The 24301-nt window shown below is 39.1% G+C and overlaps 1 protein-coding gene across 4 annotated transcripts in view; it reads right to left on the bottom strand.

The window, feature by feature from the left end:
- The window catches only part of TMEM182 (transmembrane protein 182), a 224632-nt gene that overhangs the window by 189691 nt on the left and 10640 nt on the right, over positions 1-24301 (bottom strand). For 2 of the 4 annotated variants that reach the window (XR_003003084.1, XM_024743658.1), the window contains exons 2-3: positions 17961-18060; positions 16209-16307 (exon numbers count right to left, since the gene is read on the bottom strand). Coding sequence is in view for 3 of the 4 variants with exons in the window: in XM_024743658.1 (XP_024599426.1) it covers positions 16209-16251 (43 nt within the window). In the remaining variant the exon portion in view is untranslated. Of the gene's footprint in view, positions 1-16208; positions 16308-17960; positions 18061-18298; positions 18643-24301 lie in introns of those variants that run through there. The other 2 variants (XM_024743657.1, XM_024743659.1) reach the window with 2 other exon arrangements.

Below are 24301 nucleotides of genomic sequence, written 5' to 3'. Positions count from 1 at the left end.
GAGTCACATTTTCTCCAATGAGCAGGAAACATGATCTTTGCTGTTCAAAGTCAGCATTCACCAAGGACCTAAACCCCTCTTGGGCATTTCTCACTGACTTGGCCTCTTCCAGGGCTCAATCTGAAGGAATGGGGTAGAAATGCCTATCGGCAGCCTTCAGTCTTCACTGACTTGTCCGCTATTTGCTGTGTGTTCTTCAGAAGTGGGTCACTTGTCCAGCCTCCCTGGTTTTCTGCTTGTTCTTGATAAAAAGGTAGACTATCAGTCTCAGAAGTCACTTCCAACTCTTCTGGTTAGAGTCCCAACAAGTGAATAGTCAATATTTCCCCTTGATAGTGAACTGCATAGACTGAACTTCCAAGTCTCCACTCGAAAGGACCAGCCTTCTGAAACTGCATGTTTAAGCAGAAAATCATTGAAAAGATCAAACGTAGCATTCCCATAGCTACTCTACACACAGTCTAGTGGGGGATTTGGTTGTATTTATTTATTTGCAGTGATAAGATACATCTTGGGAAGACTTCACTCTCTAGCTAATCAACATAGCAAGCTGTTGGAGCAAATGCCCTTCATATTGTGTAACAACAGCTGTGGCTCTGGAAACAAGTTAACGCTTCGCTTTCCATTCAACGCGTCCCTTCCCTTAACGATATTAAATCAACACTCTGTGGATGTGAATAATTGCCACGGCCACTTGCAGACTTGAAGCAATGAATCTGAGTCCTAGAAAAGGTGCTTTATAAAAATCAATCATATTTTTTAAAAACTATATATAAAAATCACTTTTATTTTATTTCTATACCCCCAAATTTGCTTGTAAAGAGTAATAAATAGTAAAAGAAAGACTCATATCGAGTCACCATATGAAAACTAAGAAGTAATATAATAGAACTCACCAATTCTTCCCTAATTAATTATAGGTTTTGTTTTAAACTATACATTCCTTGTTAGAAAGATGAAACATAATCTCCTTTACAATGTTATCAAGAAGCTGATTATGGAAACGGAGGCAGCTCACTGCAGAGCATGTACTTTGAGTTGAGAAACCCAAATGCTCTAAGTTTCCTTGGCCTTGAAATGGCAGCAATGAACTCTACCTCACAGCACTGTCATCAAGATCCAAGGAGGCAATCTCTGTAAAATAAAAAGTAGGTGGGCTAGCCCAATGACTGCACAAAATAGGAGCTTATCATAAGAAATAAAATAAGTCATTTTCTTGTGATATTAATGATTTTTATAAAATAAATAACATCTTTTCTTTTTTTATATATTTGTCAATAGATGAGTGGGTTTCAACACGCAGAAACAAGAAATAAGGATATAAATGAACAACTCTGAAGAAATTATGATGGTGCCTTTGTGCAATGAATGGCTCCAATTATTCATAAACTCACTGGATCTAAGCCCTCATGCCAGCACTGAAATTTATCAAGCAGTACTTATGTTTAAAATATAATTCATATATTATCATTTAAAAGTAAAAGAGAGAAAAAAGAGATTACACAAAATGTGATCTGTCAAAGGGGAAACAGTGGTAGTGAGCCCAAGAAGAAAGAAATCCAGGTTGCAAAACACTAGGTCAAATTGCTGTGGACAGCTTGCGAAATTCAAGGGTCAAATCCCAGTCCACGCCCTACTCTACTTCTTAGCAGCATTTGGCCAAGCTTATCACTCCCTTCTCTGAGAAAAGCTTTCTCTTTCTGGTTTCCAGAACACCATACTCTCCTGGTTTGCTTCCCGCTTCCCTAGCTGCCCATCCTCAGTCTCCTTTGTGCGTCTCTCCTCTTCTTCCTGACCTCTGAACAACAGAGCAGCCTAGGGCTCTGTGCCTGGACCGACCTCCTTTCTCTCTACACTCATTCTCCAAATGCTCTTATCTTGCCCCATGGTTTAAATATACCTCCATGCAATGACTGCCAAATGCACAGTTTCTGCTCAAAAAGCAACCTTTACCTCTAGACTCTGCGATCCAAAAGCCTATATAACATCTCTACTAGGTGTCCTCAACTTAACATGTCTGAAAACTCCAAAGCTTCCTCTTAACAATCAACTCTACGTCAGCTTTCCCCATCTCTAAAAATAACAACTTCATCCCTCCAGTTGCTAAGGACAAAAAGTGTCATCATTAACTCTGCTCTTTCCCTACACCTCACAATGAACCATCAGCAAATCTGGTCAGCTGTTCCTTCAGAATGTAACTAGATAAACTGAGCTTCTGCTTCCAGGAAGATGAAGCAAACATACTTTTTCCCTATTGTTTCTTTTAATCACAACTAAAATCCCTGCTGATTATCTATGAAACAAACAGAAGAAGATTCAGAAAGAAGGGAGAAAAGAAGACCAACTAGGAAACTTGGAACCCAAGGAATGCTGTGATGGTGAGTTCCCTGGGTTTTGTTTTTGCTCACTCATCCTACACCTAGAGCTAGGGGGAGCCAATAACTAGGAAATGGCAATGGACACAGACAACAGCAGGCCCAACCCCCCAGCTAGGGAAATGCCAGAGAAGGAAGGGAGGTGAGACTTTTTTACCACCACAGGTGGTAATGGTCAGCTCCCATCCTGTGGTGTCAGTGGGGATGGAAAAGCAAGCAACCCAGAAATGCCAACAATCACAGTCAAAAAAATTCCCAACAAAAGCTGTCTGTCCAAAGAACCAGGTAAGGGGTTACCTATCAAAGCAGGAAACTTTTAGAAAATAACCACCTGACACCAAACGCTGCAGAATAAAACGTTGGCCCCAACCCCACTGTGATCAGCAAAGACCAAGAGGGGAACCTAGTCTTTGACTCTTGATAGACTGTGGTAAGGTGCCCTCTCCCAACTCCACACACACACATGGATGTATCAGAGAAAGCTGAATATGGAGTCAGGACTTTGATCTCTGCAGGGTAATAAGGCCACCATTCACAGTGACAGTGGAGACCATGTGGGGAACCTGGACTTTCACCCCTACAAGGTGGAAATTAGACATCCTTTCCCCCTGGGGTGGTATCAGAGGAGGCTTAGTGGAGATTCAGGACTTTCATCACCACCCAGTAGTAATTAGGTTACCTTTGCATACCTACCATGTCAATGGCAACCATGGTTAAAGTTGTAACGATTCAATCCTGCCCCTCCTGGTCAGGACGGTATCAGTGGAAACATAGTGGGAAGCCAGAACTTTCACTACTGCCCAGCAGTACCAAGAAGAGTTCCCCTTATGTCAACACAGACTAAATGGGGAGCCTGGAATTCCACCCCACCTGATTTTATTGAGGCAATGCCCACCCCTTCTCCTGCAGGAGCAGTATGAAAAAAAGCCAACCAAAACAGAAGATCTAGAGTCTCATAACATAATACATCCTAATTCCTGGTTTTAATTTTAAAAGATGATGAGTCATCCAAGAACCAGAAAAATCTCAACTTCAATGAAAAGGATCACTCAATAGATGCCAATACAGAATACAGATGTTAGAATTATCTAAGAATGATTTTGAGTGAATCATGATAAAAACGTCTCAAAGAGTAAATACGTACATGCTTGACCCAAATTGAAGAGAAAACAAAAGTTACTGGCAAATAAATAAAAGATATAAAGAAGAAACAAAAGGAAATTTTAGAAATGAAAAATATAGTAGCCCAAAATAAAAACTGAGTGGATGATCTAAACAGTGTAGAGAGAGGAGATATACTCTAAAACACTTTAGATAAATCAAATGGAATGGCCTGGAATGGAATTTTTAAAAATTCAAGTAACCCATAGAAAGACAGGATAAAGAAAACAGAAATGAAAAACAGGCAGAACAAATAGAAAACAAAAATTAAAATGGCGGGGTTGAGGCCCAACATATCAATAATAACATTAAGTATAAATGGTACAATACACTAATTAAAAGTCCACTTTGCCTTAATGTACATGTACCTAACAACAGAGTATCAAACTACATGAGGCAAAAACTGATAGAACTGAAAGGAGAAAAGGATGAATCCACTATTACAGTGGGAGACTTCAACACCTCTCTTATCAGAATGGACAGATTCATCAGGCAGAAAATCAGTAAGGACATAGCTAGACATAGCTAGAAAATCAGTAAGGACATAGCTAGACTCATTAATGGTACAATACACTAATTAAAAGTCCACTTTGCCTTAATGTACATGTACCTAACAACAGAGTATCAAACTACATGAGGCAAAAACTGATAGAACTGAAAGGAGAAAAGGATGAATCCACTATTACAGTGGGAGACTTCAACACCTCTCTTATCAGAATGGACAGATTCATCAGGCAGAAAATCAGTAAGGACATAGCTAGACTCAACAACACCATCAACTGGATATACAGTTGTGACCCTGGACGACACAGGTTTGAACTGCATGGGTCCACTAACATGTGGAATTTTCTCAAAAAATATATGGTTGTCCCTTTGTAGCCACCAGGCCACATCCATGGATTTGACTAACCTCAGATCATGTATTAAGTTTGCAATCCACAGTTTGTTGAATCCACAGACGTGTATCCTGCAGGTGCAGAGTACCAACTGTGGGACTTGAGCATCTATGGATTTTGGTATACCTGGTGGATCCTGGAAACAATCTCCAGCAGATACCCAGGGACAACTGTAATAAATATCTATAGAGTACTTCACCCAACAAAAGCAGAATACACTTTTTTTTTTTCAAACTCACATGAAATATTCACTAAGCTAGACAACATTCTGGGCCATAAAAAATAACTTAACAAACTTAAAAGAATAGAAATCAAACAAAGTCTGCTCTCAGACCACAAGTGAATTAAACTAGAAATATAACAGAAAGATAGAAAAACTAGAAATATAACAGAAAGATAACAGAAAAATCCCCAAATATGCAGTGATTATAAAACACACTTCTAAATAACACATCGATCAAAGAAGAAATTTCAAAAGAAATTTAAAAAATAGTTTCAACTAAATGAAAATGAAAACACAATTTATCAAAATGTGTGGGATGCAGGGAAAGCAGTGCTTAGAGGGAAATTTATAGCACTGAATTCCTATATTAGAAGAGAAGAAAGCTCTAAAATCAATAATCTAAGTTTCTAACTTAAGAAACTAGAAAAAGCAGAGCAAATTAAATCCAAAATAAGCAGAAGCAAAGAAATAATATGAATTAGAGCAGAAATCAAGAATCTGTAGAAAATCAATAGAGAAAATCAACAAAACCAGAAGATAGTTCTTTGAAAAGATCAATAAAATCAATGTCTCTAGCCAGGCTCTCTAAGGAAAAAATAGAAAGGACACAAACTGCTAACATCAGAAATGAAAGAGATGACATCACAGGCCCTGTAGGCCCTGTAGACATTAAAGAGGTAATAAAGGAATACTATGAACAGCTCTATGCCCCAAAATCTGACAATGTAGTTGAAATGGACTAATCCCTTGAAAGACACAATCTGCCAAAACTCAAACAAGAAACAGACAATCTGAATAAACATATATACATTACAGAAACTGAATCAGTAATTAATAAACTTCCTAAACAGAAAGCAGTAGGCCCAGATGGGTTTACTGTTAATTTCTATCAAACATTTAAGGAAGAAATTATACCAATTCTCTACAATATCCCAGAGGAAAAGAAGCAGAGGTCATATTTCCTAACTCATCCTAAGAGGTCAGTGTTACCCTAATATCAAAACCAGACATTACAAGGAAAGAAAACTGCAATCAATATCACTCATGAACATAGATGCAGAAATCATCAACAAAATATTAGGTAATTGAATCCAACAATGTATAAAAAGAATTATACACCATGATCAAGTAGAATTTATCCCAGGTATGCATGGCTGCTTCAACATACAAAAATCAGTTTATGTAAACCATCATATCAACAGGCTAAAAAAGAAAAATCACATCATCATATATCAGTAGATGTAGAACAAACATTTGACAAAATCCAACACCCATTCAGGATAAAAACTCTCAGTAAACTAAGAATAAAGGGGAAATTCCTCAAGTTGGTAATGCATATTTACAAAAACCCTACAGCTAATACCATTCTTAATGGTGAGAAACTTGAAGTCTTTCCCACTAACATCAGAAATAACACAAGGATGTTGCCTCTCACCACTCCCTTTCAACCACACCGGAAATCTTAATTACACAATTAGATAAGAAAAAGAAATAAAAGTTATATATATTGAGAAGGAAGAAATAAAGCTGTTTTTGTCTGTAGATGACATGATCATCTAGGAAGAAACTCTGAAAGAATCCATTAAAGACTCGTGGAACTAATGAGTTATTATAACAAGGTTGCAGGACACAAGGGTAATATAGAAAAGGCAATTGATTTCCTCTATACCAGCAATAAACAAGTGGAACTTGAAATTAAAAACAAATGCCATTTACATTAGAACCCCCTGAAAGAAATATTTAGGTATAAATCTAACAAAATATGTACAAGATTTATATGAGGAAAACTACAAATCTGATAAACAAAATCAAAGAATTAAATAAATGGAGAGATGTTCCATGTCTAGAGTAGCAAGACTTAATATTGTCAAGCTGTCAGTTCTTCTTAACTTGATCTATACATTCAATGCAATTCCAAAAAAAATTCCAGCAAGTAATTTTGTAGATATAAACAAACTGATTCTAAAGTTTATACGGAGAAGCAAATGACTCAGAATAGCTAATACAATATTGAAGAAAATCAAAGTTGGAGGACTGATACTACCTGGCTTAAAGACTTACCATAAAGCTAGAGTAATCAAGATAGTGTGGTATTGGCAAAAGAGCAGACATATATAGATCAATGGCACAGAACAGAGAGCCCAGAAATAGGCCCACAAAAATATAATCAACTGATATTTGACAAAGGAGCAAAGACAATAAAATGGAGCAAAGAAAATTCTGCTGAAACAAGTGGACATCTGCGTGCAAAGAAAATGAAACTAGATACAACCTTACACTCTTCACAAAAATTAACAAAAAATGGATCATAGCCTTAAAAGTAAACTGTAAAACTATAAAAAATAATATAGGGAAAACCTTGGGTATGATGATGACATTTTAGATACAACCCCAGAGGAACAATCCATGAAAGAAATAATTGATAAGCTGGACTTCATTAAAATTAAAAACTTCTGCTCTGCAAGAGACAATGTCAAGAGAATGAAAAGACAAGCTACAGCCTGGAAGAAAATATCTGCAAGACACAACTGATAAAACACTGATTCAAAGGATACAAGGAACTATTAAAACTCAACAATAAGAAAACAAACAATTTTTAAAAAATGGTCCAAAGACCTTACTTAACAGACACCTCACATAATAGAGCTCGTATCTCCCCCGCCTCTGCTACCCCAGGCCCCTTAGTTTCCAGCCTCTTTCCATGTTTTATGTTTCTCTGGGCACTTGTCATTTTCCAATGTACTATATAATTGGCTTATTTTATGTTGCTTTGTCTGCCTCTCCTCACTAGAATGGCAGCTCCACAAGGGCAGGGATTTCCAACTGTTTTGTTCACTGCTGTTCCCCAGAACCTAGAACAGGGAATAGCACACAGTATTTATTGAGTAAATTTTAATCAATATTATCACATAAACAGTAGAAAATCTTGGCCAGTACAGATGGTAATATTAAGTATCATGTACTAGGATAAGGGGATCATGATAATAATAGTGAGCATTATTTATAAAGCCCCCACTCTTTGCCAGAAACTGTGCCAAATGCTTGATGTGGGCATACACCACACACACACACACACACACTCAGAGAGCAGGCAGCATTTCACTCGGGAGAAGCTAGGATGGATTGATGTGCCTTGAGGATGGCTTATTTTTGGTGTTCTAAATTGGTATAGCATCCTAAGAATAACTGACATTTATTGAATACCAACTAGATGGCCACCACTATGCTAAGCATTTGTAGTATTCGCTTTTCATTTTAACAACTGCATGAGGTTGATACTAAGCTTATCTTCCTTTTGCAGTGAAGCTGAGGGGAGATTAGAGACAGGAAGTCATGTTTCGAGATAGTGCACGCAGACCCACTGACTGAAAGGCCAGCTTGTAACGCCCACAGAACCCTTACCAAGAGCCAGTCCCTGTGCTAAGCACTCTGGACAGCATCTATCCAGTCCCCAAAAGAGGGATCAGCAAACTGGACAGCTTAGCTGGGTGGCAGAGCCCCATTCAACCCAGGGCTGTCAACTCCAAACAAACGTCACCTTCTCTATAAGGCCTCCCTGTAACCCTATTTAATACTGAGGTTCCCTCTACGCGCACTCTTTCTCCTTTTATTCCTCTCCAAGCACATGACTGGCTTGTTTATCTTCCGCTGCCCACTACAGTGAAAGCCCCATGAGGGTCAGAATGTAGGGCTGACTCTGGAGCACCCAGAACAGTGCCCAACATACAACAGACACTATTTTTTTTCATCAAATCTAGTTAATACTGTCTTCTAAAAAAAGGTCTGAAGCTTGAGGCAGAAGCAATGCTGTTTAAAGATAATCGAGGCCAAGATGGTCTCCTTGCTCCTTTTTGGTTTAAACATTCAATATAAAAGAAGGCAGAAGGAAACTAACCATTATTTACGTGCTTTGGGGTCCAGAACTGGAGTTGGGCACAGTGTGTGGATAATATAATTCTGAAGAGGAGCTTGGGCCTGGGTTAGAAGTGTTGGGGATTAATGTCTAGAACGTCCCAGTGGTTCCCATCAGAGGTGATTCTGTGCCCATCCAGATACCCCAGGATATCTGGAGACATTTTTGATGGTCACACTGAGGGATGCCACCGGCATCTAGTGGGTGGAGGCCAAGGATCCTGCTAAACACCCTACAACACACAGGACCATCCCTCCCACAGCAGTCATCTGGCCCCAAATGTCAACATGCTGAGGCTGAGAAACCCCGGCCTAAGCACCAGGAGGTGCCCTACCATTAGAGGGGATTTCTACTTCTGAGTGTGGCTGACAGCTCCACAGATGTTACCAGAAGCTTCTGTCAAGGCTGCAGCCTGTCCTCTGTGAAGGGAAGCAGACCCACACCGTTGTAAATAACCAGTCTTGTTTATAGAAAGCAATTGTTCCCATTATTGGAGGGATTTACATAAACTGCCAACCAATCCTTAGATGCTGGGCCCTGGAACTGAAAAGCCAACTGTACCCTCAGGAGCTGCAGCCTGGGAAGCCTGAGCGAGCTGCCCCGGGGGCAGCACTTTAACCTGAACACAAGAGAGCCCACACTGGGGCCACAGATGAAAAGTCAGCAGGAAACCAGGAAGTATAGCCCCCCTGAAATATCACTCTGTGTCCGTGATCATGGCTGCATGATCCCAAATGTCTGAATGAACAGTAGGAAATTAAGTGAATGTTAAGGTATTTCCAAACATCTAGGTACTTGACATTTGTGACAAAAAAAAAAAAAGACGAATTGTATTTTCCATTAAACTTTGCAGAGTATGCTCTTTTTTTCCACACAACTAAGGCAGAGCAGAAGTATTTAAAACTATTTGGTGAATTTACAACAATGTCCAGAATCACCACATACGAACACAAAAAAATTGCAACGTAAGATCCAGCTACACTAGCATAATTGATTTGTAAGTAGAGTTGGGACGTGGAGATCCCGATGTGATTAGATTCCTATGACATGCTGATGTGTCTCCGCAATTATTTAAGAATTTATATTAACTCTTGACTCAAATCTCAATTCGTTTATTTGCTGCTTAAAGCTGTGGTGTATAAGGGCATTCGTTTTTATGGTTTATTTCGCCTTGTAGAGTGAAGCGCAGGATGGTTTTGTGAGGACCTGGTGCTCTCTGCAAGGCTGTGCTCTTCTGGTTGCTATTCCAAGTCCCAGTGTTGGCTAATTGCAAAGGTCTCCACTTCCTCACTTCTCGCCCCCCGTGGACACCCAGTGTGAGGTTTCACGTTCCTATCATCACGCTGCTCTGCCCCCCTTTAGGGGGATCGCCGCCTTCTGACCTCTCCTGGGAGAAGAGGAGGAAGCCTGCGCTAGGGCTTGGCTCTCACGAGGATCAGGTGACAGAATGCCCAGGAAAATAGAGGGGAAAGGCATTGCCGCGAAGAGACAGCAGGGCCCTCGGGCTCCACCCAAGGGGATGGGCCGTGCACAGAAGTGGGACACAGAGCAGAAGGTCTGGAAGTCTCAGGCCAAACCAGCAGGGCCTGTGGGTTTATATTTCAAAGGAGCTGACTTTATTGGCCTCTTTATGGGTCCTTGGTGGGGAGGGAGCTACCAGGGGCCACCAGAACTTTTTCATTATCAGCATGTTATCCAATTCCTCTTTGCCCCCTTCTCAATTCTCATTCACTCTACACCTGCACTGAGGACCACCACGTCTTTCCCAAGACTCTCACCTGTGTAGGCCCCTCTGACGACACACCAGTCTGCCCACTGGCTTGCTTCTCAATACCTCTTTCTGCTTCTCCTTTCTGGACTGTCCTCGCTTCTTTCCTTCTCCTACGTATAACTGGTATTTTACCATCTTCTTTCCTATGACATTTTTTCTTGAAGATTATATCTGATATCAAAAACCATGTCTGCAATTCCTGATCATTAACAGTTGTGCTAATTAATGTCTTTTAAATTAATTGTCAGTTCTGCACATCAAGCTACTTGTTGAACTATTTCAAACTGGTATTCCACCATCAACCCAAATTTACTGTGTCTAAATCCAAACTAAATCCCCATCCTCCACTTCAAAACATGCCACCTCCTCCTGATTCTCACATTTCTATCCTCCCTACCAAATTTTCTTGAAATAATTCACAGTTCAGTGCTGGTTGGCAAGCAATTTGGTACGTTGGCACAATAACGATAATGCAATTTTATTCCTATCTTTTGATTCACCACCATTCACATTTATGAAAACATAATCCGAAGAACCAAAACAAATTATGACAAATATAATACACATAAAATTATATTTAATGTGGAGGTAGCAACTAGCATTTAAAATCTGAGAAACTATTAGGCACAAATATGGAGACATATGTGCTGACGTAAACATAGAAAAGTGACATACATTTGCATTTATAATGATTGAAACAATGTATAATATGCACGTAAAAAAAGACTGGAAAGAAATACACTAAAATAATATTTATTGTCTGGAGGAAAGTGACCGTATTACCTTGATTGTATGTTGTTTAAACTGAATTACACCTTGTTCAAAAGGCAATTCCTTCATCGTCCTAGATTCCTCCAGCTTTCTTTTGTTTGGCTACCAAGTTTTACATTTAACTCGTTAAATATCATTGCTCTCCATCACTCCCTCTTCACCTTTGCTGCCTCACCCTTGTCCTGCCCTGATAACTTCCAGGCAGGATTACGATGCTGGTCCCCTGAGGAGGCTCCTCTAGGTTGATCCATCAACACTCCCAGCCCTTCTCCCTTCTCCTCCTCTGCCACAGAGGCTAGAAAGCAAACAACTCCACATCCCAGCCCAACAAAGCCATGTGACACAGTTCCGATGAAGAAAGCATTGGTAGAAATCTACTGGAGAATTCTAGGGACATGTTTGCTCTTCTGAACATAGAAGAACATGACAGGGGCTATCCATCTGCCAAGGATGGTGGAAGAAAAGGTAGAAAGGGCCTGGGTCCCTGACAGCATCATTATAGCAGCTGCTTCTTAACTTCTTATTGTGGGAGAAAAATAGCCCTTGTGTTTTAGTTGCTGTTTGTTTTCTGCTACTTCCAGCTTGATGTGTTGCTGACTAATATCTTGCCTAGCTGCTTTCCTGCTTCTAGTCTTACATCATTCACAGCACCCTATAATTTTTTTTTTTTTTTTTTTTTTTTGCGGTACGCGGGCCTCTCGCTGTTGTGGCCTCTCCCGTTGTGGAGCACAGGCTCCAGACGCGCAGGCTCCGCGGCCATGGCTCATGGGCCCAGCCGCTCCGTGGCATGTGGGATCTTCCCGGACCAGGGCACGAACCCGTGTCCCCTGCATCGGCAGATGGACTCTCAACCACTGCGCCACCAGGGAAGCCCTACCCTATAATTTTTATGAGTGAAGGATGAACAGACCAGAAAAGAAAAGTAAATAAATAAATATTGACAATAAAAGCAAAGGACAGCTGACACGTGAAACAATGTTGAAGACCTAAAAAATTACAAAAAGTATGAAAAAAAATTTTTTAAGAGTAACCACAGTCCATTTAAGTAAGGTTTAAAAAATTCCTACACACATCATTAGTTACTCAGGGCATCAGTACCAGCACCAGAGTACAGCACAGTTAGTGGAGACTCTCAAGAAATATTAATTCTTCAAAAATAGTCAGTCTACAGTGGATACAATGGTGAGTCAAACATAAAAGACATCACAGCAGTGGAGCTTAGAGTTGAATCGAGAAGCAATACATGAACAAAATAATTATGCAAGTAAATGATTAAAATTTGTGCTACAAATTATCACATTAAAGCATGGTTTTTATAAAGGAGAACCTGGTCTAGTCCAAGTATTAGTGGGGACGGGGGACCAGGCGCTACACTAAGCTCTGGTGATATAAATTTGAGTAGGTTACATTCTGTGCCTTTGGGGAGTTGCAATAAATAATTAAGAAGCCCAGTAAACAAACAACTACAGTTAAGTACAAGGAGCACTCCAATGGGTGTGATCAAAGGCTATGGGGACACCAAAAAGAAATGATTGATTCACTCAAGGATTGAGTTACCTTGAAAATTAATCCACATTCAGTACATCATCACCAAATGTTACCAAATTAATGAACTATGACTGAATTTAAGCATGAAACAAACCAGAAAATCTAAATTCTGACATATCAAAAAGTAATGAAATTGTTTAATGGACTTTGAAGCACGCAGTCCTAGCTCAGAAAATAATTCTGAGAATTAGATCACCCCCTCTAAGCTTGGTCAACCATCCAAATGACTAGATTTGAACCATGATTGTATGCGTTTGAGATTAAGACAAAAATAAAGGAAACAATGAATTAGACCAGACTGTATACACAAGTCAGGATCAGACAGCAAGGCAGAAAAAGCCAACATAAGTTTACTTTGTTCTTTTATTGAGATCCAACTAAAAGACTTACACTTAAAAAGATTTAATACTAAGAACTAAAATCAGCCTTTTCATTCACTGTAGTTTATAAGGTTATCAATAAACAACCAGAGACTTGGACCTTACATTAGTTCTGCCAGTGATCAGCTGTGTGAAGACAGAATCACATGGTTTCTCTGAGTCTCAGCCTCCTTATCATGAAAAAGAATAATTTCATCAGTAATATCCAATAATTCTAAAATAGACTTTCCAGATAAACCATCCACCATTGTATCATTTTCACTGATTTCAAATATTGGCTAACTGTAACTGTAAAAAATCAGGAGAATACAAAGACATTTTACCAATAATTTCCCAGCCCACGATACATCAGATTTCACAAACAATACTTTGAACTTTCCTAAGATAAGTTGGCAAATGTATAATGCCTGATAATTAAGAAGCTGTGCAGCCAAAGAGTAGTTCTGAAGTCTAGTGAAGTCTATGTGGCCTCATTAACCAGGAAGCGCACACTTTCGATCGGGTGGAATCTTTTTGATGAAATCTATGTCCTTCTCTTGGATAAAGGAAACAATAAAATAATCACCCAAATATAATGTCACATATCATTGTACAGTGTTATGAAGATAAACGAAACTTGCATATAGTATTTCTGCTGTAGGACATACCTCTTCCCACCTCAGTCATTTTTACTTAGAGTGTTTGATAAAGTTGCTTAAAGTGAATAAGGAGTTACAATATGTGTGCCGAAGAGGAGTTTGACAATTTAAACAAAATGGAATACGGTTTTGTCAGTAGATTCAAAAGATGACACAGTAATTATATGTAATGCCACATAATAATCCGAATGTAATTGCGGTGTAATTTTTCTGACATGCATTTACTATCCTTCTCCAACGTAATTATTATGCACAGATAACGTTACCTTGTTTTTCAAGTTCTCCACTATCTCCTTGAGGTGCAAACTTTTCAAATATGTAGATTCATTTTTAAATATATGGTACTTACAAGACCTATCTTATCACAGGACCTCAACATATGAGTATCAACAACAGCAATACTAATATTTATGCAAATACCTAATGTTCCAGAAAGAATGACAAGGAAGGGGTACCATTTTCCTAATTTTTTGTAATGTAACTGTTTTGTAACTTTTTGTAGTATATGATAAAATGGTTTGGGACTTCCCTGGTGGTGCAGTGGTTAAGAATCCGCCTGCCAGTGCAGGGGACACGGTTTGAGCCCTGGTCTGGGAAGACCCCACATGCTGTGGAGCAACTAAGCCCGTGCACCACAACTACTGAGTCTGTGCTCTAGAGCCCGCGAGCCACAACTACTGGGCCCACGTGCCACAACTACTGAAGCCCACGCACCTAGAGCCTGTGCTCTGCAACAAGAGAAGCCACCTCAATGAGAAGCCCGCGCACCGCAACAATGGGCAGCCCCCACTCGTCGCAACTAGAGAAAGCCCACACGCAGCAATGAAGACCCAATGCAGCCATAAATAAATAAATAAATATTCTTTTTAAAAAAAATGGCTTATCCTGCTCTTCCCACGCCATCTGTTCTCTCATCAGTGAGAGGGTCCGTGTCATCCACGATGTAAGAGGGTCTGGCTAGTGTGAATGAGGTGCCTCATGAGGTTTTCAATGGGAAAAGCATCCCCACTGCACACGCTTCAAGGCCGACAGCCACAGACCCTCTGAGCACATGCAAGCCTGGTGGACAAGCACAGCTGCGTCCTCACCCCTTTTCCTATCCAGACCCACACCCGCTCCATAAAACGTCATGTTAATGCTGTGATATAAGCAGATGCTACATCCTTTGACAAACTCAGAACAAAATTATAATGTGTGGAAATACAAATTTTATATAAAGATGAGAAAATGGATGAATGATGTAAAAATTCATTAAGTTCTGTGATGGTTAATTTTATGTGTCAACTTAGTTAGACTATGGTGCCCAGTTGCTTGATCAAACAGCAGTCTAGATGCTGCTATAAAGGTATTTTTTTAGATGTGATGAGCATTTACTATCAGCAGACTATAAGTAAAGTAGATTATCCTCCAGAAGGAGGAGGTCGGCCTCATCCAATCAGTTGAAGGACTTAAGAACAAAGACAGGTTTCCTGAAGAAGAAGGAACTCTCCCCAAGACTGCACCACAGATATTCTACCCAAGCTTCCAGCGTTCAGACTCAAGACCACAACCTCAAGTCTTATCTGAATCTCCAGCTGCGGGCTTGCCCCAGATTTCAGACTTGCCAGCCTCCACAACAGCATGAGCCAATTCTTAAAATTTCGCCATCAATCAACCAATCAACCTCAATCTCTCTCTCTGTATACACACACACACACACACACACACACAATCCCCTACTGATTGTCCGGAGAATCCTGACTAAGACACATTTATTCAGAACGTTAAATATATTAAGTATCTTCTTTGAAAAACAGATATTTTTTGGCTTTGTTTATGACATTGGTAAATTCTGTGCCAACCCTAGTTTTAAGGTTTGGATAAACAATATTAAAAACTTCATGAAACCAGCTGAGAATAAAGTTGACATATTGAGCTTATGTACTTTCTAAAATTAGATTTGTGTACACAAATATATATTGTGTACTTTCTATAGAAACTTAGTTTATATATTTTTATAGAAAAAATAGTATGAAAACATGAAAGGATTCAGGTAATCATGACTCCCAGTTAATGACATCAGACTCTACTTCTTCTATGGGATATCACACACAGCAAAGTTCAGTCATTTTGTAGAAATACAGTAGCATGATCATATTCTTATATGTAACAACTGCAAAAAAATGTTTTAAAATCAGGGTGTATATTACAATATTTTCCATTGTAAGACCAGTTTTACATCTTAAGGAGCAGTTCTTCCTGATGTACACCACTACTTTCATATCAGAAAACACACTTTAAAAAAAATTATCTTTATAAGTAGAAAGCAAATTACAATGGCTTTAATTTTAGACCAAAGTTGTATTTTATTAAGATTATAAATGGTGTTTGAAAAACGGCATCTTATTATTTTATATATAACAGACTGATATCAAAAAACATGTTGAAATTAAAAATGTTAAATTATTTTTTAATCGCCCACAGAAATGCTGTGGTGGGCATCTTTCAGAAAGAAAGGCCCCTCTCAGGGGCCTTGAGGAAAGAGGTACTTACTAACTGCAGAGTCATAGGAGGTCGAGTTGTGCTCTCCTCTCATGAAGGGATATGGCGACAGGTAAGCATGCGTGCAGTTCTTCAATGGTGGCTGATTGGCTAGGAAGGAGAACAAAAAAAGGCATTTGTTACTGAGAAGCTGAGTGAAGGTTTGTTCCTAACAGAAGAGAAATACAGGATCTGGGGGTACACAAGCAAAATAAAACTATAGGTTAGATCGACAAATTCAGAGAATTATTGAATAAGGGAGGAAACTTCCTTAAAAACCTCATATGGTAAATAAAGCACAGGGGACCTGGAAAGTGGATTCATTTAAAACATCTAGCTCATGACCTAATTCAAGGGAGAGAACGCCCTTAATATCACCCTAAAATTGAAAGCACCAGATTTCATTCATTTTCACAACTATATTCTCCAATTCCTAACATAATGCCTAGCACATAGTACGTATTCCAAAAATAGTCATTTAAAAATCTAATAAATTTAGATTTAACCTTTATTGGTTCTAATTAATAGAAAATTTCTTCTATATTCTATTTTCAGGGAAAAGATGTAAATGATAGACCATACAAGTTAATAATTCAAGTACATTTTTAGCATTTGAAGAAACCACAAGAAAGAACTTTAATGTTGTTTGAAACCTTGAAGATTTCATCATATACCCTCTAAGGAGTAAAATACTCTTCCCTTCTCTAAGTCTTGGCAAACTCTTCCTCTTGCAAAGTCTGACCTACTCCACTTTACCAAAGTCTAAATAACCTTCACTGGCAGATCACAGGCTTATTCTCCTCCCTCAAATGACAATCAGAAACTCTATGAAATATTTCTCTCAAAATGCCATTTCATCATTACTTTGTTCCTTTTACATATGCCATTTACCGTTGACTCGTCTTCTGTGATCTCATATTTGTACGTTATATTCCATGATCTTGACTGTTGTTTAAATACCATACTTTGATTTATCACAGGAGCATTTTGATAAGAAGACTGGTAATTTCAACCCACAATAAGTCTGAGGGTAATAAACAGTTCTTGCATTGCTGGATGCAGTAAGATAAAGGCTAGCTATTTTCAGTGAATTGATTTTCAAAGATTAACACAATATAGAAAAAGCAGTTGAAAGAATGCATCACATTTTTAAGGAGCTATTCTACTTCAAAAAAGAACTTTAAAGTTTCTATGAGAGAATGAAAACATCAAAAGCAAAGCGTTTCTTAATATTGCCCACAAACTTGGTTTAAGCCCAAATAGAGCAAGCTTTCATCTGCCACTGCTGATCACTGTTTTGTTATAAAGAAGATTTTTTTAAACTTTGAAGCTATTAATATAAAATAATACATCTTTAATTCTGGATTTTTAAACTTGGGATTTCAAGCCCCCCCAAATAGCCAAAAGAAATAAAAGCATTTATTCGCAACATAGCAATAATAGACACTCGAAAAAAATACTATAGATAATATCTGTTTTGTTTGTTAGGGTTGGTATATTTTAAACATGAGCAAGGAAACAGCGGATTATTCAATTCTGCCATAAGTATTCAGACTCCAATTTCATGTTAGAGAATAAAATAATTATTCCTATAGCCATTTCTACTTAATAAAAAGGAATCACTTTATGAACATTTGGAAGATATCCTATTGAGATTCTACAACTAAGAATCCAATCCTATTTTATAAGTGACATGCACCAAATGAGAAACTGTTCACTTTTATTTTAAAGCCAAGGGGGAAAATAAAGCTGAATTCCACTTACTGTACCAGAACTGCCAGATATTGGAATCATTCTCTTCCACAATCCCATTAAACCAACATCTCCAGAAGAATCCTTCATGGTGGAAAGTGACGTTTTCTATCTGTACAGAACGCAAATGAAGTAACTTGCCGTCAACACAAGGAACATAATCTAAACAGTTACCTCCAGGAAATTTTTTAAGCAATGTATTTTTTCCTAAGTAATGATGATCAGTAGCTTTCTACATATCTCTTCTATGAAGAAATAGACATTCCACTACCATTTTCGGATTTCAAGAGGATACATAAAGCTATGCTCATTACTATCGAGTACAACAATATTTTGAAGAAGAAACGCACATTCTGTTCACCTGAACACTTTCCCACTTCAGTCGCAAGAAGCCAATAATCTGATCCAAAAGCCACCAAAAAGAGTAAAACCCCCAAAGCACCAAAGAGAGCCCCAAAGAAGATGGCAATATTTAGTCTCATTTTCAATTCACTGGTTTCCCTTTAAATAAAATAAGAAAATAAAAAATAGCTAACACCTAGCTCCTCAACCAAAAAGAATAAAGATTTTTGAATAGGCAGAATCTTCTTGAGAAGTGTCTCTTAGCTTCTGTTTTGGTGGCTTCGCACTCGCACCCAGCCGGTGGATTTGTATTGCCTTTGCTCTCCCCTGGAGGGACTCCAGCCCAGCAGCTGAGAATGGCTGACTATTTTAGGATACTGATTGAGGAGCTGTCTCTCTCCCATGGGGATCAAAAAATAACTGACCTTCCCCTGACTGTGGAGGGCAGTATCAGGAGCTAGCCAGAATCATCGTTACTGCTGCTGGGTAATCCATAGAAGTGGAAAGAAGACGGAATGGTATGAGGTCATTGACGGCACTGGCCCAAAGTCTTAAGTGTCTGAACAAGCTCCTCTTAATCCAGAATGACCATTACAAATCCAAAGACACTGAAGACTCTCTTTGAAGATATATAAACCGCAGCTATAAAGAACCACAAAGACCTCTCTTGGATATAACTGAAGTTGTAATTAATATCTTAATCCTTTTTGGATATTTGTGGGATATAAAATAATTAGTGGGTTGACAGATCTAACGTAACAGCAAGTACAATTCAGGTTTTAACTTATACACTCATAAGTGTATTTAAAAGATCAAGAATATGGTAACACAAACTACTTAAAGTAGAAAAAAATACTTTTATGTAGCATACACTATGACATAAAAACAGCACTTTATATATAGCAGCTCCCAGATCTTGTACAAGTTATTCCAAATAATCATCTCAAAAGTGGACTAATGAAAAAAAAGCCTCAAAAATATATTACTTTCTGGATTAGGATGAAAGAATATGGTCTACTTTTTGTTTCCTTCATTTTAAATATTCAACCTCCTCAAAATATGGATCTTACCTGATACCCATACAAGTCACCAAATAGCAATGAATCTATACTTTCTTCATGTCTATCCTCTATAGCTCACTTCGTTTTTGTTCCATGTCTAAACATGCCCGAGAGCATTTTTTTAAGTATTTGTGTAATATTTTAAAACTTTCAGTCTCTATGGCTACTATTTTTTATAATCCCAGTTGTGACACGGGTCACTGCAACTTCTCAAGAGTCATCTGAACTCTACCGACTTCCTTCACCACTTCTGTTTGACATGGGATAGATCCTTAGATAATGAAATTCGCAAGGGCAAAAAGACAACTCCTTAGTAAGGATGTAGGGCCTTGACCAGCTCCAGCTATATGCAATCAGAAGTGCCCAAGAGTCATGAATGGAATTCTAAGTCATAGAATCTTTTTTTTTTGAATTTTATTTCATTTTTTTATACAGCAGGTTCTTGTTATCTATTTTATACATATTAGTGTATGTATGTCCATCCCAATCTCTCCCAGTTCATCCCACCACCACCACCCCACATACTTTCCCCCCTTGGCGTCCATACGTTTGTTCTCTACATCTGTGTCTCTGTTTCTGCCTTGCAAACCCGTTCATCTGTACCATTTTTCTAGATTCCACATATATGTGTTAATATACGATATTTGTTTTTCTCTTTCTTACTTCACTAAGTCATAGAATCAGTGACTGTGAGGGTTAAATGGAATTTGAGAGTACATCTGTGCTGATCCCTCATCTAATGCTCAAATCTCCTTTATAAGATTCTGCAGATCAACAAGCCATGCCATTTTCAGCCATTTCATTTACGGACATCAATAATGTCCACAGCTCTGCCTTAATTTCTGCCCCAAACTCCTTCCCTAAAGGTTCCAGTCTTAATCGTATTCTGTCCTCCAAGGCTGTATAGCACGTTTAAACTCTGTCGTATGACAGAGCTTTCTGATATTTTGAAGAAGCAATCATTTCGTGCCTCCCTCAAACCCCACTCCACCCCTTAATATAGGTCTTCATTTTTCTAAGCTAAACATCCCATTCCTTTAAACATCCCTTAGATTGGAACAACTCCCAATCTCCTTGCTGTTCTGATTCTTTGCTACAATCTGCAAGTATTTGATTGAGGTGAGGCATAGCGAAATATTCCGGGTAGAATCTAACGAAGTTAATATCACCACCTTTCTTATTTGGATGCTGTGATGAGCAGAATAACGGGTTCCCAAAGATGTCCATACCCTAATCCTAAATATAATCACGTAATCTGTGAATGTGTTACCTTACATAGCAATATCCTGGATTATACAGGTTGACCCAATCTAATCACATAAATCCTTAAAAGAAAAGTAGAGACTCTTTCCTGACAGTACTCAGAGAAAGAAATGTGACCACAGAAAAAGGGTTGGAGAGTCGCTGGTTTAAAAATGTAGGAAAGAGACCACACGCCAAGGATTGTGGGCAGCTTCTAGAGGATGGAAGAGGGAATAAAACAGATTCTCTCCAAGAGCCTCCAGGAAGGAATGTTGCCCTACCAACACCTTGACTTTGGGGATTTCTGACCTCTGGAACTGCAGGATAGTAAATCTGAGTTGTTTTTAAGCCACTGACTTTGTGTTAATTTGTTATACTGTTACAGCAGCAATAGGAAACTAACAAAGATGCTGTTCTATAATTAATACAATATAAGATCAAATTAAGGGGGTTTTTGTTGGGGGCGGGGGAATGCATCTTCAAGAAGTGCTTACTGAGAACTTGCGAGGGTCCACGCATTTTATCAGATACGCAGGGCCTGACCTTGAGGAGTTCATGAGCTAGTGAGAAAAAAAGATTCTTCAGAATGAGGTACCTAAGGTTACAATAAGCTTCTGGCCGCCCCAGTCACAGCCTCCTGCTCAGCCACACACACCCTCCCAAGACGACTGTGGTTGTGGTTTTGCAGCTTTACTGTAGGTGACAATGCTGTTGTTTGCAGAGGAAGAGGAATCCTTTTAGGAAGGTTGTATTTATTTTATTTATATTGTAATGACATGTAAAAATCTATGCATTAATACTAAATCTTTAACACACACACATTCACAAACACACACACAAACAACTGGATTGTTAAAATAAGTAGAAAGAGTGCAGGATCTATTATTGCTACAGTTCATCTCAATTTTGGTTTCGGTCACAAACAAAAAATCGTCTTTCTGGATGAGGTCTATCAACTAATATTTTTTCACCATGTTTTGGTGTATCCAAAAAGGTATAAGTATCATTATCAAAATGTATATTTATCAAAGCAGCTACTAATGTAACCAATCTAATTGTTTCCAACCATTCGAGAAAGATATCATAGACTACTTCCGACATCATCAAACTGAACTCCTTTAGCTCAGTTATCCTCAGTGCTTCTCACAGTGCTTGACACACAAGGGGCACTAAGATAAAAAGAAAAATCCATTTGTACTAGGACTCTTGGCTGTAATACAAATACGTAGCTTCCTGAGCTAGCCAACTGCTAATCCATCAAGAAGAAATGGCTCTGATCTGGCCTGCTGTTTGTGAAACTTGGAGAAGTGGATTTTAGCAGGGTCTGTGCTTCCTCTGTAGATAACTCCTACTAGAGAATGGACTTGAGCATATGGGGAGGGAGAAGGGTAAGCTGTGACAAAGTGAGAGATTGGCATGGACATATATACACTACCAAACGTAAAATAGATAGCTGGTGGCAAGCAGCCGCATAGCACAGGGAGATCAGCACAGTGCTTTGTGACCACCTAGCGGGGTTGGATAGGTAGAGTGGGAGGGAGGGAGACACAAGAGGGAAGAGATATAGGAACTTATGTATATGTATAACTGATTCACTTTGTTATAAAGCAGAAACTAACACACCATTGTAAAGCAATTATACTCCAATAAAGATGTAAAAAAAAAAAAGAATCCATAGTAGACTCTTATTTAGAAATAAAATAGAACTATCCAGAGGTCAAAAAGTATCTTTCTTTAGAAAACCGGACCATTTGTCTACCATTTGAAACTCCTAATTTACCATGATTCCTAAAATGCTCCCAACAATCATTCAGTATCTCTTCCCCAAGTTCTCTCGGCAGCTTAAAAAACTGTCTATACTCCAGGGTGATTGTTAAACAGCTGCTGTGTCCTCATGATCTCTTTACAAATTCAGACGTTGGATCTTTTCCCTTTCAGCCTCTTTTCTAGACCAGATGATGAGGGGAGACAGACATACCTTAGCACCAACCTCAACTCACAGTAATCCTATAATAGAACAACTCCATTGCTACTGTACGTGCCCACTCCTTTAGAGAATACTGAATCTGTTTTACGCTGCTATGCTTGTCACAGTGAATCTGCAAGAGCACAAGCATAAGCATGGTGTCTCAGGTTCAATCCTGTGGGAGACCTTGATGGTCAGAAATGTAAATGGAGGTGAATGATAATAACTAATACTCATGAGCATCTACTGTGTAGCAGACACCATCCCAAGCATATTAGATGCCTTGAGTACAAGTAAGTCTTCAGTAGGTAGAATATGAAATAATCCATGTCTTGGGTGGGAATTTCAGCATCTAAAGGTCTTCTTGGTAGGAGTTAAAGATGTTGCTGGTCACAGGTAGAAGGCCAGAGGTAAGCAAAGAGAGCTCTGCATGGGGTCCCACTGCCAAAGGCAATTCACAATAATTTGTTTATAACTTTCAGTCTGTCCTCTGGATCCCTGAGGCTCCATGAGAAGGCAACGTGGCTGACTGAGAACCAGGAAATGACCCTCCAGGACCTGGTGAACCTGGGACAAGAACAGGAACTGCAGGGACCAGCTCTCATTCCCACGTTCTCCCTTGTTACTGGTATCTCAGAACGAGTATTTCATTGAATTAAGAAGAGGTGGACTTTCCTTTCACAGATGACTGATATTGGGCAAATGGTTCAACTCTCTGAGTCTCTGAGGGTTTTTTTTTTTAATTGGAGTATAATTGCTTTACAATGGTGTGTTAGTTTCTGCTTTATAACAAAGTAAATCAGCTATACATATACATATATCCCTATATCCCCTCCCTCTTGCGTCTCCCTCCCTCCCACCGTCCCTAAGGATGGCACTCTTCTGAGACATTATGTCTGTTAACCTGTTCATTCTCACGACTCCCAGTGTACAAGCCAGGAGACCGAAGCGCAGTGACATACGCCCCCGCCCAGGGTTGCCTAGGCGGGAGGTGGGGCTGGCACGTGGTTAGCATGCACTGAGTGTTGTCTTAATGAATGAACAGGGAGGTATTTAGGACAGGTTTCTCTGAGTTTTTTTAATACGGAAAACGGGAACAACGCTTCAGCAGATGATCGGGGGTATCAAGTAAGAGGACGTGCATCAGACGAGCTGGTGCATCACACACGTTAGGCTTCTCTTCTATCCTGCCTTTAGCTGGGGATCATTCTTGATGAAAAAAATATATTTTTAAAAAGAAAAGAAAATAAAACTCCCGATGCTAGCATCCCAGATCTGACTCAGGTTTATTCCCACAGGCTAACTTCTCACCAAGGGCTCCCAGCCCTCCTCTCACCCATACACACCATCCTCCCTCCTAGGTCACCAGCAGTTCCCCAAATCTCTGGCCATTCTGCTCCCCTCAGATGAGAAGTCCCTTCTCTTCCTCCTAGCTGGTGAACTCTTCATTAATCCATTCCACGAACATTCACCATTATGCTACGGTGTGCAGTATGTTCTAAGTGTTGAGTTACCATCAGCACTCTCCAAGGAGACTGTATTATACACCCTATACCACTTTCCCATATATTTAACTACACTCCTGCCCTTCTAGACAGTTGTCAGTTCCTGTGTCTTGAAAAAAACTGGGTCGAGAAATTTTGTTCAATGAATAAATTAATAATGAATGAACAAATGTCCCACGGACAATCTGCCCCATTATCCTTCAAGATGTTACTGGGGACACTGGTCCCAACATCTAC

Source organism: Neophocaena asiaeorientalis, unplaced genomic scaffold, assembly GCF_003031525.2.
Source record: "Neophocaena asiaeorientalis asiaeorientalis breed wild unplaced genomic scaffold, Neophocaena_asiaeorientalis_V1.1 scaffold114, whole genome shotgun sequence".
NCBI classification, from domain to species: domain Eukaryota; kingdom Metazoa; phylum Chordata; class Mammalia; order Artiodactyla; family Phocoenidae; genus Neophocaena; species Neophocaena asiaeorientalis.
Note: the sequence above shows the minus strand (reverse complement) of the source record. Positions and strands in the feature narration are given on the sequence as shown.